General features: G+C 43.9%; 1 protein-coding gene across 5 annotated transcripts in view; it reads left to right on the forward strand.

Moving 5' to 3' along the window:
- Nucleotides 1-14,406, forward strand: part of MBNL3 (muscleblind like splicing regulator 3) — a 98,527-nt gene that overhangs the window by 60,348 nt on the left and 23,773 nt on the right. For all 5 annotated transcript variants that reach the window (XM_056859377.1, XM_056859373.1, XM_056859374.1 and 2 more), the window contains exons 2-3: nucleotides 3,175-3,339; nucleotides 12,501-12,701. In XM_056859377.1, coding sequence (XP_056715355.1) covers nucleotides 3,286-3,339; nucleotides 12,501-12,701 — 255 coding nt within the window. In that variant the 5' untranslated portion in view covers nucleotides 3,175-3,285. The remainder of the gene's footprint in view (nucleotides 1-3,174; nucleotides 3,340-12,500; nucleotides 12,702-14,406) is intronic.

Raw genomic sequence — 14,406 nt, forward strand, 5'->3', positions numbered from 1 at the left:
CAGATCTCTGTTCAATCCAGGAGGATGCATAGACATTGTGTCTGTCTTTCTGTCTATCTATCTTTCAAAATCCTGTAGAAAATAACCAAAATAGTTGTACATCAGAAGGGCCCTGGTGAATCAGACCAGTGGTCCACTTAGTCCAACATCCTGTTTCACAGAGCAGGCAGCCTGTTGCATTGAAGGGCCAACAAACAGGGCATCAAAGTCAAGGCCTTCCCTTTAGTTCACTACGACTAGATGAAGCCTACCTTGTACCTAGATCAACATGAACCTGGATTTGAGGTGTGCCCCCTGCAACAGTGGTCTCTCTGAAATATGTGAATTTTACATGTATCATGTATGTGAAATGATAACACTAGAACGAGAGAGCCTCTAAGCATGTGGAAAGCAGAGTAAAAACATTTAAAAAGGAGAAGTTGATTGCGTGTATTTTCCAGTCCAGAAGATAAGCTGGCAGTGATGTTTTTGAGAAGCAAATGCAGAAGAATGAAAGCCTGTAGAATAATTTGGGTTTAGGAATATGATGTCCCTCCAAGTTGTTCAGTTTTTACAACTGACGTTTGCCGCAAAAATGATCAGAATGTAACAAGAGCCCTTTCAGAAATGTAATTTGGGCAGCTCATCTCATTTCCTTAGAATTGTACTCACTGTACTTTCCAAGTGTGAAACTGAAGCTTCCTTATACTGAGTCATGCCCTTGGACCACTGAGCCCAGCGCTGTCCACTAATGGGCAGTGGTTCTGCAGGGTCTCCGGCCAGAAGGGTTTTTCCCAGCCGGGCTGCCTGAAATCCTTTTGATTGGAGATGCTGACGATTCAGCCTGAGAACGTTGTGCACGCAAAGCTTGAGCTCTCTGCCACCCGGCTCATTGGTCCTTCTTACGAGTAGAATATTCTTACGAGTACAATAATCTTACAAGTACAATTATTATCATTGGTGACACTGAGAAAGGGCAGCAGGGAGAGAGACATGTCTGTTTTGGAAATGCATGGAAATGCTTTAGGCTTTTCTCACAGGATGAATTTTGTAGCACCTTCAAGTGAAAAGGTTGTTTTCAGACAAAGGCTTTTTCAGGTCTCCAGGACACAGGTTCAGGAGCCTCTCCACCAAACGGCAACCCCCCCCCCCAGTCTGCTCTCTCCTTGCCCCCTCCACGTGGTCCGCAAGCTGATTTAATTCTCTGCAGAGGCGGCAATTGAAATAACACATTTCCAAGTTAAATCTTGGCTCAGGGATCATGCCGCCTGGGAAGCCAGTAGCATACTCATTCCTCTGCCTGCAAAAACATCCAAATTTCTAAATTTGGTAGAAATGCGCATTGTCTCGAGCGTCAGCCTTGCATATCAAGTCAGGGGGAGACTTCAGCTGGAAGAGATTTGCAGATATAGTCACATCCCTAACAAATATTTGCTTTTATATAGAACGTTCAGGGCCAGCTGTGAGTTTTGGAAGGTTTTGAGCAAGATGTAGTCCAGTGGCCCCTTCCACTAATCACACAGCCCCAGAATGTGCTCATGTGCACACACACGTGCCTTCCTGGGGGAGGAAGGAGGGCACAACTCCTTCATTCTCCTTTAAGCCTTGACAGGGCCAGCAAGATTAACAGAAGTCTACAAGAGTTGCTCTCCACTCTCTCTGGGTGCCTGTCCCAGCATGAAATAAGAAATTGCCTGAGTGACCCCAGAGACATTGACGAGTCTCTGGGGAAATCTTCTGTTCTGGGGTGCCTCTGGCTAGCAGCAGGTGCTTTGCCATTCTGACTCTTAACGAGGACCCTAAGCACAGTAGGCCAACTTCAAGAGAGACACTGTTTTTGCAAAGGCACCCCTAACTTCAAGAGGCCAGCTAGGCTAGGACAAAAGCCCAGAGTCTCTGCAGGATCCATAACAGTTAGTCATTTATTGCAGCCCATCATAGCTGAATAATAGAACCATAGAGTTTGAAGGGGCCATACAGGCCATCTAGTCCAACTCCCTGCTCAATGCAGGATCAGCCTAGAGCATCCCTGACAAGTGCTTGTCCAGCCTCTGCTTAAAGACTGCCAGTGATGGGGAGCTCACCACCTACCTAGGTAGCTGAGTCACTGTCAAACAACTCCTACTGTAAAAAAAAATATTTCCTAATATCCAGTCGGTACCTTTCCGCCCACAATTTAAACCCGTTATTGCAAGTCCTATCCTCTGCTGCCCACAGGAACAGCTCCCTGCCCTCCTCTTAAGTGACAGCCCTTCAAATACTTAAAGAGAGCAATCATGTCCCCCCTCAACCTTCTCTTCTCCAGACTAAACATCCCCAACTCCCTCAGCCTTTCCTCGTAGGGCTTGGTCTCCAGACTTGCATGGTTTTGCATTGCAGGTTATTCACCTCCTTTGTATTTTAGTGCATGCTTTTCTGAATTGCCAATAGATTGAAACCCTGTATGTATGCAGCATCGTAACCTTGGTGCTGGTCACTGGTTCTCAGCCTAACCTGCCTCACAGGATAAAATGAAAAAGCAAACAACCAAACAAACGGTAATGTCCTACCCTGGACTCGAAGGGGGAAAGGGTAGAGTACCAGGATGATAAACAAAATAATTATAATATATAATATATTAAGAAAAGTCAGTGTTTCTGTTGATCTCATAATTTATTATCTCAGCAGTACAACTCTGTGCTCCGATGTATCCTATAGAAACCAGGATCTGAAAGTGGGAACAATATAGATATAGTCTTTTTCAGGGTGGTAAGATGCATTTTTCACCAGTTCCTGAATAATAGTTTGAAGGGTCGTCTCCTTCCATATGTCCCTGCGCACCAACTGTGGTAATCAGGAAGCCATCTTGGCTATCCCACCACTTAGGGTGGCCCGCCTGGTGTCAACCAGAGCCCGGGCCTTTTCCATCGTGGCTCCGGCTGTGCGGAGTGGGCTCCCTGAAGACTTGCATGGCCTGCCTGTTTGCCAGGGCTTTTGAGGGGGTTGAATGGCAGGCATCATTTAAGGGAGGAGGGGGAAGAGATTTGGGGTTTGCAATTTTATTTTCGGTTTTAACTGAAGATTCTTTGGACTATTAATGTTAGCCGCCTTGAGCCACGAGGAAAGGCGGGATCTAAGTGTTCTAATAAATAAATAAAATTTCCTTTGACTATTGTGGGTGCTCTGCTCACCAAAATGTGTTCCCCCCCCCCACAGGGCCGCTGCACTCGAGAGAACTGCAAATACCTTCATCCTCCACCGCACTTAAAAACACAACTCGAAATCAATGGACGCAACAACCTGATCCAGCAAAAGACAGCCGCAGCCATGTTTGCACAGCAAATGCAGTTCATGCTACCAGGAGCACAATTGCAGCCAATTGTAAGTTTCAGAAATAATGTTCTTGCTTGCTGATTTTGTGATACTCAGGCCTAGTGTAGACATAACCGTGGTTAACAGACAGGGAGCATATCCCGGCTTGCGCACTTCCTCCTCCAACCTCTTCCTACTCTCTGTCAAATCCTGCCCCCCTTCCCTTTCTAGTGTCAGCCATAATGTGGTATTATATTTGTGTACTAACCATGGTTGGCATTGTTAACCAGGGTTAGAAGCTAGTTTGTAAGCACTGGCTAAAGCTAGCCATAATTTGCATGAATATTAATGCCATGTTATATTTGAGAAGAATTCTTAGCCAGTTGTGGCATAGGGTTTGAGTGAACCTGTGAGACCCCGGTTCAGATTTCCACTCTGCTGTGAAGCTCCCTGGGGACCTTCAAGCTGTCCCTTTCTCAGCCTGACCCTACCTTACAGGGTGGTTGTGAGGATAAAATTGGAAGGGGGAATGCTTAAACAAAGAGTTACATAAAAATGCAATGGATAGATGACATTTATAGTGCTTTTTAGAGCTAAAAGTGTTTCATGTAGATATAATCCTTACAACAGCCTAGTAAGGTAGGCCATTAAATTATCCATATTGGGTGGGGCTGAGGCTGAGAGAGAGTAGCTTATCTAAGGCCACCCACTGATTTTGTGACTGAGATGAGATTTGAAGCAGATTCCCCCCCCCACTCCTGGACCATGGCTCAGCCTCTTAGCATTGATGTGCCACCTGGGTCCTTATTTAACAACAGAAAGGGAAGGGGGAATTCCATGTGAAAGGAAGAGGAAGGGGCATCATGAATTGAACATGTGCTGGTGCTAAATCACAGACGTGTGAAATCATCCCATGATTGGTGCCAAGAAGCTCTCTGGCAACCTTCACAATAAAAAAAAAAAAATCTCACCTTTAAATGGTGCTGTTATTTTTACTTTTTACCCTGCGTTTCATTTAAAGCCCCCAAAGAGGCTTTCAGCAAAACCAGAAATCAGACTACAGTGTACATGGCGAACAGTAAACTTAGACAATCACAAACAGCCAGCTGTTTGGAGGATAAGAGAACAGCTAAAAAACCAGCAGCTTTGTGCAAACGGCAACCTGACGTCAGCTCAGTGCCCTTGTTGCCGTCCCCAACTAACTCACGTGCTGCCACTTAGGAACGGGAAGTGTGTTGTAGAGCTGATTCTCTTAAAGAGAAGGCAGGCAAAGACTGAATGCAGACATGTCAAGCCACCGTTAAACCTGGATGCTCATGAACTTGGCTTGTTGCCAGGCTCCCCACTTAAAATGGGTTTGTCAATATTTCCCGGAAAGATGCGACAATATTTTAGTACACTTGAGGAGCCTCTTCAACGGAGAGCATTTATGCTAGCACGACTCAATTCCTTTCCATCTAAGGTTTTATACGGGAGATTTACTAAGACTCCCTTCAACAAGAGGGTATGTCCATGCGGAACGGGCCAGCCAGACTCCTTACAACACATTATCTTAGATTGTCGTTTACATGACAAACCCCATTAAAATTTATATTACCCTTAATCAGCAAACAGATGGCCTCTTACAGAACAACCACATGTCAATTCTTGCTGAGCGACTTTTCAACTGATGTTACGGTGAAGGTGGCGGAGTTTTGGGCAGAAGCTGTTAAGGTTAAGATTCAAACTTAATTTTAATCTAGATATGTACTACCTCGTTATCTCTGACCTTCTGACCATCAATATTATGCCAATAAAGGTTATCTGAATCTGATTCTTGATTCTTGTTGGCAGGCATGTGCACACTTCTTGCTTTTTTCTCCTTTCTTGCATGGAATATGTTGAAAGAATCCTGATTTAAAACTAACACTGCAGTCCTAAGAACACTTTCCTGGCAGTAAGCCCCATTGAAGAGGCCTGAGTAGGATTCCAAGTAGACCTGTTTAGGATTATTCTCCAGCTTCACACAACGCATAGTTAAATTGTGGAACTCCCTGCCCCAGGATGTGGTGATGGCTGCCAACTTGGAAGGCTTTAAGAGGGGAGTGGACATGTTCGTGGAGGAGAGGGCTATTCATGGCTACTAGTAAAAAATGGATACTAGTCATGATGCATACCTATTCTCTCCAGGATCAGAGGAGCATGCCTATTGTCTTAGGTGCTTTGGAACACAGTAGGACTGCTGCTGCAGTCGTCTTGTTTGTGGGCTTCCTAGAGGCACCTGGCTGGCTACTGTGTAAACAGACTGCTGGACCTTGGTCTGATCCAGCATGGCTTTTCTTATGTTCTTAACTTGCCTTATCTGTGATGTATGAATCCAAGTATGCAGCTTATCTGGATTTCTCCCCACTGGCTGGGATTCTAAATTGGGGTTTTAACATTTTATTTATATTTGAAACATTTATTAGCTACCTTTCTTCCTTATGAAGCTCAAGGCGGCTTACAAACATAGATAAAACATATAAGATAAAAAATGTTAAAAACATATAACCAAAATTTAAAATCACTACTTAGGACTGTTACTAAATTTTACTAAATGCTCTCCTGAATAAACTGCCTCCTCAAGACTGAAAGTGAAGGGGCCAGGCACAGCTCCCTGGGGAGGTTGTTCCATAATTATCGGGCTGCCACTGAAAAGGCCTCCTCTCGTGTACCCACCACACGAGCTTCTTTGCATGATGGGACAGTTAAGAGGGCCTCTCCTGGTGATCTTAATCCCCAGGCAGGAACATATGGGAGAAGACAGTCCTTCAGATAATTGGGTCCCAAGCCGTGTAGGACTTCAAAAGTCAAAACCAACACCTTGAATTGGGCTCAGGAGTAGATCAGTAGCTGGTGTAATTGCTGTAATATTGGGGTCATATGCTCCCAATAACTGGCCCTGACCAGCAGTCTAGCCACAACGTTCTGCGCTAGCTTCAGTCTCCAAACACTCTTCAAGGGTAATACAAGCTAAAAATTCCCGACTGTAGGGGAAAACAAAGTTTGGTTATGCAGGATGCTTGCATTTGTACATCATAGAGAGTCAGGATTCTTGCATTGCACTCTGTGCAAGAAAGGAGGAGAGACATGGAGATTACCCTAATAATGTGGTGGTTGTGTGCACATTCAGGCTTAACATCTTCTTGATGTGACTTCTGAACAGAACCAAAGACTTTGTGGTTTTTTCCTTGGAGGGCAAGAAAGAACTGCAGACACCAACTAGAACACAGCTGGGTTCATTAATCAGACTAATCATGCTGTCCATTGCTCTATATTTTTCAGTTAGCAATGCCTTGACAAGTTATTACAGCTAGCATAGGAACGAGTGCTTAGAAAACAGCTAGTACCTTGTTCAGGAAGGAAGCTGCTGACCCGTCATTTCTACCGCATTTTACATGCACAGTGGTTTTGGGTTCTGTGCTTATTTAGTTTAACATAGTTTATATTTGGCACTGTTCACATTCCTGGAGGGGTATCCCCATTCAAACAGTGGCCACTTCATACATAACGCTTTAATCATGAGAACATAAGAGCAGTCATATAGTGATATTCAAAGGGTCACTGCCAAGTTAGTAGTTAGTTCTAAGCATGGTTTGTTGCCTTAAGATTCCAAACTGTGGTTTAGCTTGTCAAGCTAAGTCATGTGCCCCAGGGGTCCGTAGAGAGGCAACAGCTAACCTGCTTGTCACCTTGCAAGTGCAGTACCTGGAGATGCAGAGAAACTCCTTAATTATGGTGTTGCTCAGTGCAGACGTAACACTTAACAATGATTAATGCAAACTCTGGTTTGCAAGCCTGCATCCTGGTTGGTAGCCAATCTTTGGCTTTAAATATTCAGATGTAACACTTAACCATGGTTAAGGAAAACAAACAATGGCTGTGTGTCAGGTCCGCCTCAGGCCATTGGGGTACTACTTAATCCCGCCTTCATGGGGACTGACTATTTGTAAGTAGTAAAAATACTAAAAGCATAAAACAGGATCTGCCCCATGAGAAACCTGAGTCCTGGTTCAGTTCCTGTGGAGAACTGGTATGTAAAATTTGGAGTGAATCAAGAATTATTGTACCTTTTTCAAAGATACAGACAGATGAAAGAATGCTAGGCAGTATTTATTAGGACAAAGGGACGCATTTGGGCCTCCAGAGTACCCTGACCAAAGCCCTATGATGGTCCTTGAGGCACTATGTCTAGCTGAAGTCTTCTGAAATAGCTTCCGAAGTACCAAAATTACAGGTGTCAAGACTCTAATTGCCTTCCAGAACACCTGCATTATGTTAATTTTCTTTCTCTCCTTTTACTCCTCAACATTTTTATCAGTGATTTGGATAAAACAGTGGAGAGAATCTTTATCAGATTTGTAGGTGACACAAAACCAGAAGGAGTAAACTAGCACATTAGAAGACAGAAATGACCTTGTTAGGTTGGAAAGCTCGGTTGAAACTAACCAAATTAAATTCAGCAGAGACAAAGACAAAGTTCTGCGTTCAGGCAAAAACGACTACATGCGCCCATATAGGATGAGGATGGGGATACGTGGTTTTGCAGGAGTAAATGTGAAAAGGCTCTCGGGTTTGCTATGAAGGAGAACACAAGTTGACAGTGTGATGCAGCTGCAAAAAAAGAGAGGCTAGAGTGGTTTTTAGGCTGCATTAGTAAAAATACAGGATCCATGTCACACACAAAAATAGTTCCTTTCTCCTCCATTCTAGTAAGCCCTCACCTGGAGTACTGCATCCAGTTCCGGGCGCACTGCATTTAAGTAAGAGGAAGACAAAGTGGAACAGGTTTTGTGGATAGGGGGGAGATAATGAAGGTGGCCAATGGAGCATGAGGAAGGGTGACTGTTTAGTCTGGAGGAGAAAAGACAGGGGAGAGAGGATCATGTATTTTCAAATACAAGGAGGACTATCACACTGAAGATGGCAAACCCTTTCTGCTCCAGAGGGCAAGTCTTGATCTAATGGGCATTAGTTACAGGAGGGTAGCTTGTGGCTAAACAGTAGGAGAAACTTCTTAATTTAAGAGAGCAGTTCACCAATGAAACCAGTTATCTTACGTGTGTGTATGGGGTGGGGTGAAGGAGTTCTCCCTTGCTAGACGTCTTTAGGCAGAGGCTGGGCAGCTCTTTATTGGGGATGCTCTAGCTTGTTATCGCTGCACTGCTCAGAGGGTTGAACTGAATAGCCTATAAGGCTGTTTGCAACTCTAGGACTCTCTCTTGCGTCCGATTCCTCCTGAAGAAAAAGCCCACCTTTTCCATTAAGCCTTTGGCACAACCCTCTACTCCCCCTTTCCTTAGTGGAAGGAAGCCTAAACAGGTGAAACTGCCCATTGTTTCTGGTGTTTGTTTCCACCTACACTTCCCTCCCCAGCCTTCCTTGGGTCTCTTATGGCAAATATTTGATTGTAAGCTCCTTGGGGCAGAGAGCTGTCTTTTTTGTATGCTGTATAAAGAACCGTGCATGATAATGGCTATATAAATAAGAAAGGAGAAGAAGTGGGCCTTCCGTATTTGCAAGAAACTTTCTCTTCCTTCCTTCTCTTTATCTGAGACTCATTGTTCCCAAATTCTAGCCTGGACGTGCTCTCTGCCTGTCTCTAAACCACGATCTAGGTCTCATTGAATTTCTCAGAGAGTTAAAAGAGAAGCAAATCTGGGCTGCTTTATGTCAATACCTGGCTGTAGGCCAGGTTTCATCCGACTGCTGCTCCACCTCAACAGCAGAAGCTAAACCAGCTTTGGCAGCCACACTGTTATCTTCGTAAAGTGGAGAGCTCTTCGTAACCCTAACCCTCCTCTCCAAGGGAGGAATGGCGATAAACAAAATAGGACTTGAAAAGAGGCTTTGATTGTAAGGAGAATGGTGGGCGCATCCCACTGCCCCACAAGCGCTTTCCGAGCCGCCTGGCAGAGGGAAGCGCTGGTGTTGGTCTCAGCATTTGATTGGCATCCTGGAAACAGTGCAGCTGCGTCACCAACATGGAGCGCGTTCAGGAGCACAATGAATTTTAATAGTTTCTACGAGCGAGTGCGTGCCTGGATATTGCTATGGCTGAGCACAAACAGCAGCTTTCAGAATTTGATTTCGTCATAGCATGGGAATGTACTTCTTTTTTTCCCTCCCCTTTGTTTTTCTTTTTTTAAGCTTTGGCTCATGTCTCTTGTTTTTCGAAAGACTTCGCCATTGCGCAGCTGTGAATCTTCTTGCTCACATTCATTATTGCAATGGGAATTGGAACCCAGCAATGCCAGTCTGCGAAATGTTGTACAGCAGTCAACACTTAATTTCTAAACTGAAAGGTGTCGAGGTTCGGAGCAGCCTGCAAGTCATGCCTGCTTCCATGGAAACCTGTCCTGTGCTTGCAGATCTTGCTGTGGTTATTCAATGATGAGGATAGAGGCATTCTGCATGTGTCCAGAGGCACACACTTCTCCATTTTGGTTTTACATTTCTGAGAGCTGGGCTCAGGATTAGGGAATCATGTCCTCGGTCTGAGCCTTGGAACAAACTGAGCTATATATGGTATTCTCTGAACAAACTGTAATCTTGTGCAAGGGCAATCCAAATTCGATGCCAAGAAAAGCTGTGGATTCTTGATTTCCCTAACGGGTTCAGCAAGGCATTGTGGGTGGTGATAACTCTGAAAAGCCCAGGGGCAAAGAGAGAATGGTTAAACAAACCAACAAAAATCGTATTCAAGAAACCAAAATATATCAGACATATTAAAAAGTGTGCCCACCTTTTCTTCTCCCACTTCCCATTACAGTTATCCTTGCTCAAGCAGGGCTTCTGCTCAAATAAATTGAACAAGCCTGTAACTATAACTGGAGAAAATTTATCTTGGGGAAAATAGTCCAGACTTGTGAGGATGGTAACCCTTCCAACTAGTTCTATTAGTGCAGTAACGTGGAACAAAATTCGTATAGCTGATGTGCCTGGTGAAAAATATGAGTACCCATAAGTGTGGAAACTTGGAGTGCTGACAGCTTGTGTCAGAGTTTGGTCTAACACAATTACCCATGAACGGGTTACAAGTGTCTTAAAATAGAACGAACAATTGTAATAGTGGCAGAAGTAGGACAGGTGCTCCAGTTTCACTTTTTAGAAAAGAAAGCAGCATAGTGCTTGGATTTCTCCAAGTTCACTGTGATTGTTCTGGTCAGTGCCAGGCAGGAAGGAGGAGAGTAAACAGGAGTAATTCAAATTTCACCACTGGTACTTTTGAGATTGGGAGACATCAAGAAGGAATCACACTGAGTATTTTCTTCCTTCGTTTGTCCACATGCACACAGATCTGACCATAGCTCCTTGCCTGTGCTATATTTCTTTTGTGTCATCAAGTCACAGCTGACTTATGGTGACCCCACAAGGTTTTCAAGGTAAGAGGCATTCTGAGTTGGTTTGCCATTGCCTGCCTCCGTGTCACAACCCTGGTGTTCCTTGGAGGTTGCCCATCCAAATACTTACCATGGCCAACCGTGGTTAACTTCTGAGATCTGACGAGATCAGGCATCATCAGAGGCAAATAGATTATCAATGGGAGCTGGTAATGAACACCTGATTCTCAAGTGGGCCAGCTTCGCTCTGACCCTCACTGGAGTTTGTCAGAATTTGACATTCCACCAACTTATAAATCAGAAGGCACTTCTCAAATGCATTAGTTTTAAAGGCCACTTCAGATATTACATTTATAGGTGTTCACCTAAAGGGTTGGATCCAGCTGTCTCTTCTCGTGGTGTAAAAGGAAGGATTCCCTTTTGATCATTCAAAAAGGCTGTGCTGGGATTTGTGAGGCCTGCATGGACAAAAGCCATGTGGGACAGGGGCTGCATTAAGGAGGTGAAAAAGCTGGCTGGATCAGTGTATATCTAGGAAGATGTTAAGTGTTCTGTGTAACACACATTCTCTGTATTACACTAACCAGGGAGCTTGATTGGTTGTCACTCCTCATTAAGTGCCTATCCAGATTTCTTCTGAGTAATGTGTGCATTGCTCTTCGTGCTTGCATTTGGAAAGCAACCTAGGCATTTAAATATCTTTTGCTCTTGTTAATTGTGCCACCATGTTCGGCAAATCCTAACCCTTGACTTTTGCCACTATGGGACACTGACTAGCACTTGGCATCTATGCCGAGTTTCTTTTCACACAGTGGTTCACATCACAAAATGGAAACATGATAAAATTATAAAATGGCTTTTTAAAAAAAAATCCAAAAGATCTCAAGCAGTAGCAGAATAAAAGCAGTGATTAAAAGCCATGGCACAGATGCTTTTAAAAAGTAGCAGAGGTTAAAAAAAATAAAGATCGGCAGACAGGCAGTAAATCAGCAGTAGAACCTACAGAAGAAAACAGCGCCAAAGCACCAAATGCTTTCTGGAATAAAAACTTTTTTGCTAGTTTCTGGAGGAGCTGGTCTGATGGATCTTGGGGGGCTGTAAATTCCACAGTTGTAGGGCCAAGGCTGAAGCAGCCCTATCCTGTGCCAGCTGCCTGGCTTGGTTTGGCTTATGGCCATGTTCGTCTGTAGCAACCTGCTCTGTAGCATCATTATTGATTAAAGAGAAGAACGAGACAAGATACTTCTTAGGAAAAGGCCTAGTATTATGGTATAGCTTGTATACCAGCCATGGAAGAACGGAGGCCTAGCTTTTATGCTGCTGGAAAGACTCATGCAAGGTGTCTTAGTACGTGGCTTGTAATGGTAACCTGGCAGCCGGCAAAGTCCCAATAAGCCAGGCTGCTGGTACTTCTAAAGAGCTCGGCATACAGTTCTGCGGCGTATAACGCTTCAGGCCTTTGCTGTCTGTTTTCCTGAGGGCATGTGACAACAAAAGAGCCGTGTGCTCTCGTCTCTGAACCCTGAGAACTCCTCATCTCAAGGCCAGAATTGGCTGGCTCTTTCCATTTCAGCCGGTGGAAGGGTTGGTTGATTGTGGGAGGGGGAGTTCTCCTAATTGCCTGAGATGCCTCCTTAATTGTGCCATTAAACCGTTAATGATCAGGGACTGTTATTTTGTCCTTACTGATAAAGATGTTGTGTGCTTGAAATGTACCGGGTTTGTGTGAATCAATAAAGAGGGAGGAGAGAATCAAGAGCCAATGACAGAAAATTAATAGACTGAGGAGTGGAGTTCTCCTCGCAGATAATTGTTTCCAAAGACTGGCATAAGTCAAGGCTGCCCTGACTTTGTTTCCTTTGCTGACAGACGACGTTTCCTGTGACTCCTTCGCTTGCAACTAGCCCCACCATGGCTTTCAGCCCCTACTTAAGTCATGTTTCTCCTGGAATGGGCTTAGTTCCTGCAGAGCTGTTACCAAATACGCCGGTCCTGGTATCTGGGAACCCAACTGTTTCAGTACCGGGAGGCTCTGCTGGGCAGAAATTGATGAGGACAGATAAACTGGAGGTATTTGCATTGTCTAACCCTTATTGCCATATTTCAGTGGGAGCCATTTGGTCTGGAATGCTTGCCCTGGAAATTTTTCACTGGAGCCGGGATGTTATTAGGGCAAAATTTGATTCCCTTTCTTTTAAAAAATCAATGCTCCGATTTTTTTTCAAGTCTTTGACATATTGGTTCAGTGATAACAGTATAATGTTTTTGGGCATCCTGGTTCAGAGGCAAGGAAGCTTTTAAAGCTAGCTTTATTGATGTTGGAGTAAGCATTATCCTTTTTATAAGTTAGATCAATGTTTGTTCAAAATTACTTTGCAGCTTCCGTTGTGCATGAGTTGAAGTCTACTGTGAATAATGCAGTAACTGGCTACCAGGATGAGTCAGAAAAAGCCCTTGAGAGTATTGTTAATAGAGCAGAACTGCCATTACTTGACCCAAATCCCTAGGACCTTTTTTTTTTGTTTTTGTTATTTTGGGGGGAGTGTTGTGGGGTTTAAAAAAAAACAGGAAACTTCAAGAATAAGTTGATTCAAGACTATGATTTTGAATCAACAGGCCTTATTTACTTGGGCTGGGGTCCCAACTCTATTTTCCCAGCCACACCTCCCTGCCAAGATCACAGAATACTTGCACTGAATTCCAGGCAGTTCTGAACAGCAGAGAAAATGGCTATACACTCTTCTAAGCATTTGTCAATCTCAAGAGGAAATGGGGCCAGTGAGGAAGCACTGGTTATCTGGGGCAGCTCTCTCTCTCTCAATTGTAAGCTTGCTTCAGCTTCTATTGAGTGAAGGAAATTTTAAAGTTTTATCTAGGCAATTGTTTCTCTAAACAAGACCACCAGTTTCACATCTTCACCGGTTATCTGACCTGTAATCCGAAAGTGCATAGACTTTTTTTCTGAGTTATCAAGGAGGAAGACTTAAAATCCATCCAAACTCTGAAAGGTTTTTTTAAAAAATTAATCCCACCAACACCACATGTTTGGTATCCACAGAGCCAGCTTTTATCTTACATGTGTGTGTGAGCATTTGTTTGAATTTTGGGGGCCCTCTTGGTGAGTGGGGGGCTAAATGAATGGATTAATTCATATCAAATTTGGGTTGAAAGGGATTATTATTTGCTTTTTAAAAAATTATAAACAAGCCTTCGTTAGAGCTAAATTTTAAAATATGGAGGTTGTTCTGTATTGGAGAGAGGGTAGACTCCTTTTCATCAGAACACTGTATTTTGCCTGAAATATTGAATATGATGAGAGTTTATAACAACACTAACTAAAAACATGGGCAGAAGTTACCAGACTCTGGAACAGGAAAGAGCCCATCTGTCTGAACCACTAGTATGGCAGGAACCCTGGCTTGGATCCTAGACCTGATTTCCACTCATTCTTCTTCCATCAGGTGCTAAATAAAAAGTGGCCCTTTGCCGCAGCACCTGTTCCTCTTACACTAGATGCATTGCCATTCATTGAAAGATACTGGTCTTGAGTAAGCAGGTGCCTAGAGCCCAAGAAATGTGGGCTTCCACAGCAAAGGAGCGCCTCCTCCATAGGCGAAAGAAGCATGAGTTAAAAGAAGTATTAGGATGTAAACCCCTGCAATAGAGAGCTGCCTCCTGCTGCCTTTAAAAAATGGATCTGAGATAGAGACAGGGTGAAATGAAAGGTGGAGTTTGGTTAAGACTAGTGGCCGGGTTCTGTGGATCTGGACTGTCC

This window comes from Euleptes europaea, chromosome 13 (assembly GCF_029931775.1).
Source record: "Euleptes europaea isolate rEulEur1 chromosome 13, rEulEur1.hap1, whole genome shotgun sequence".
NCBI lineage: Eukaryota > Metazoa > Chordata > Lepidosauria > Squamata > Sphaerodactylidae > Euleptes > Euleptes europaea.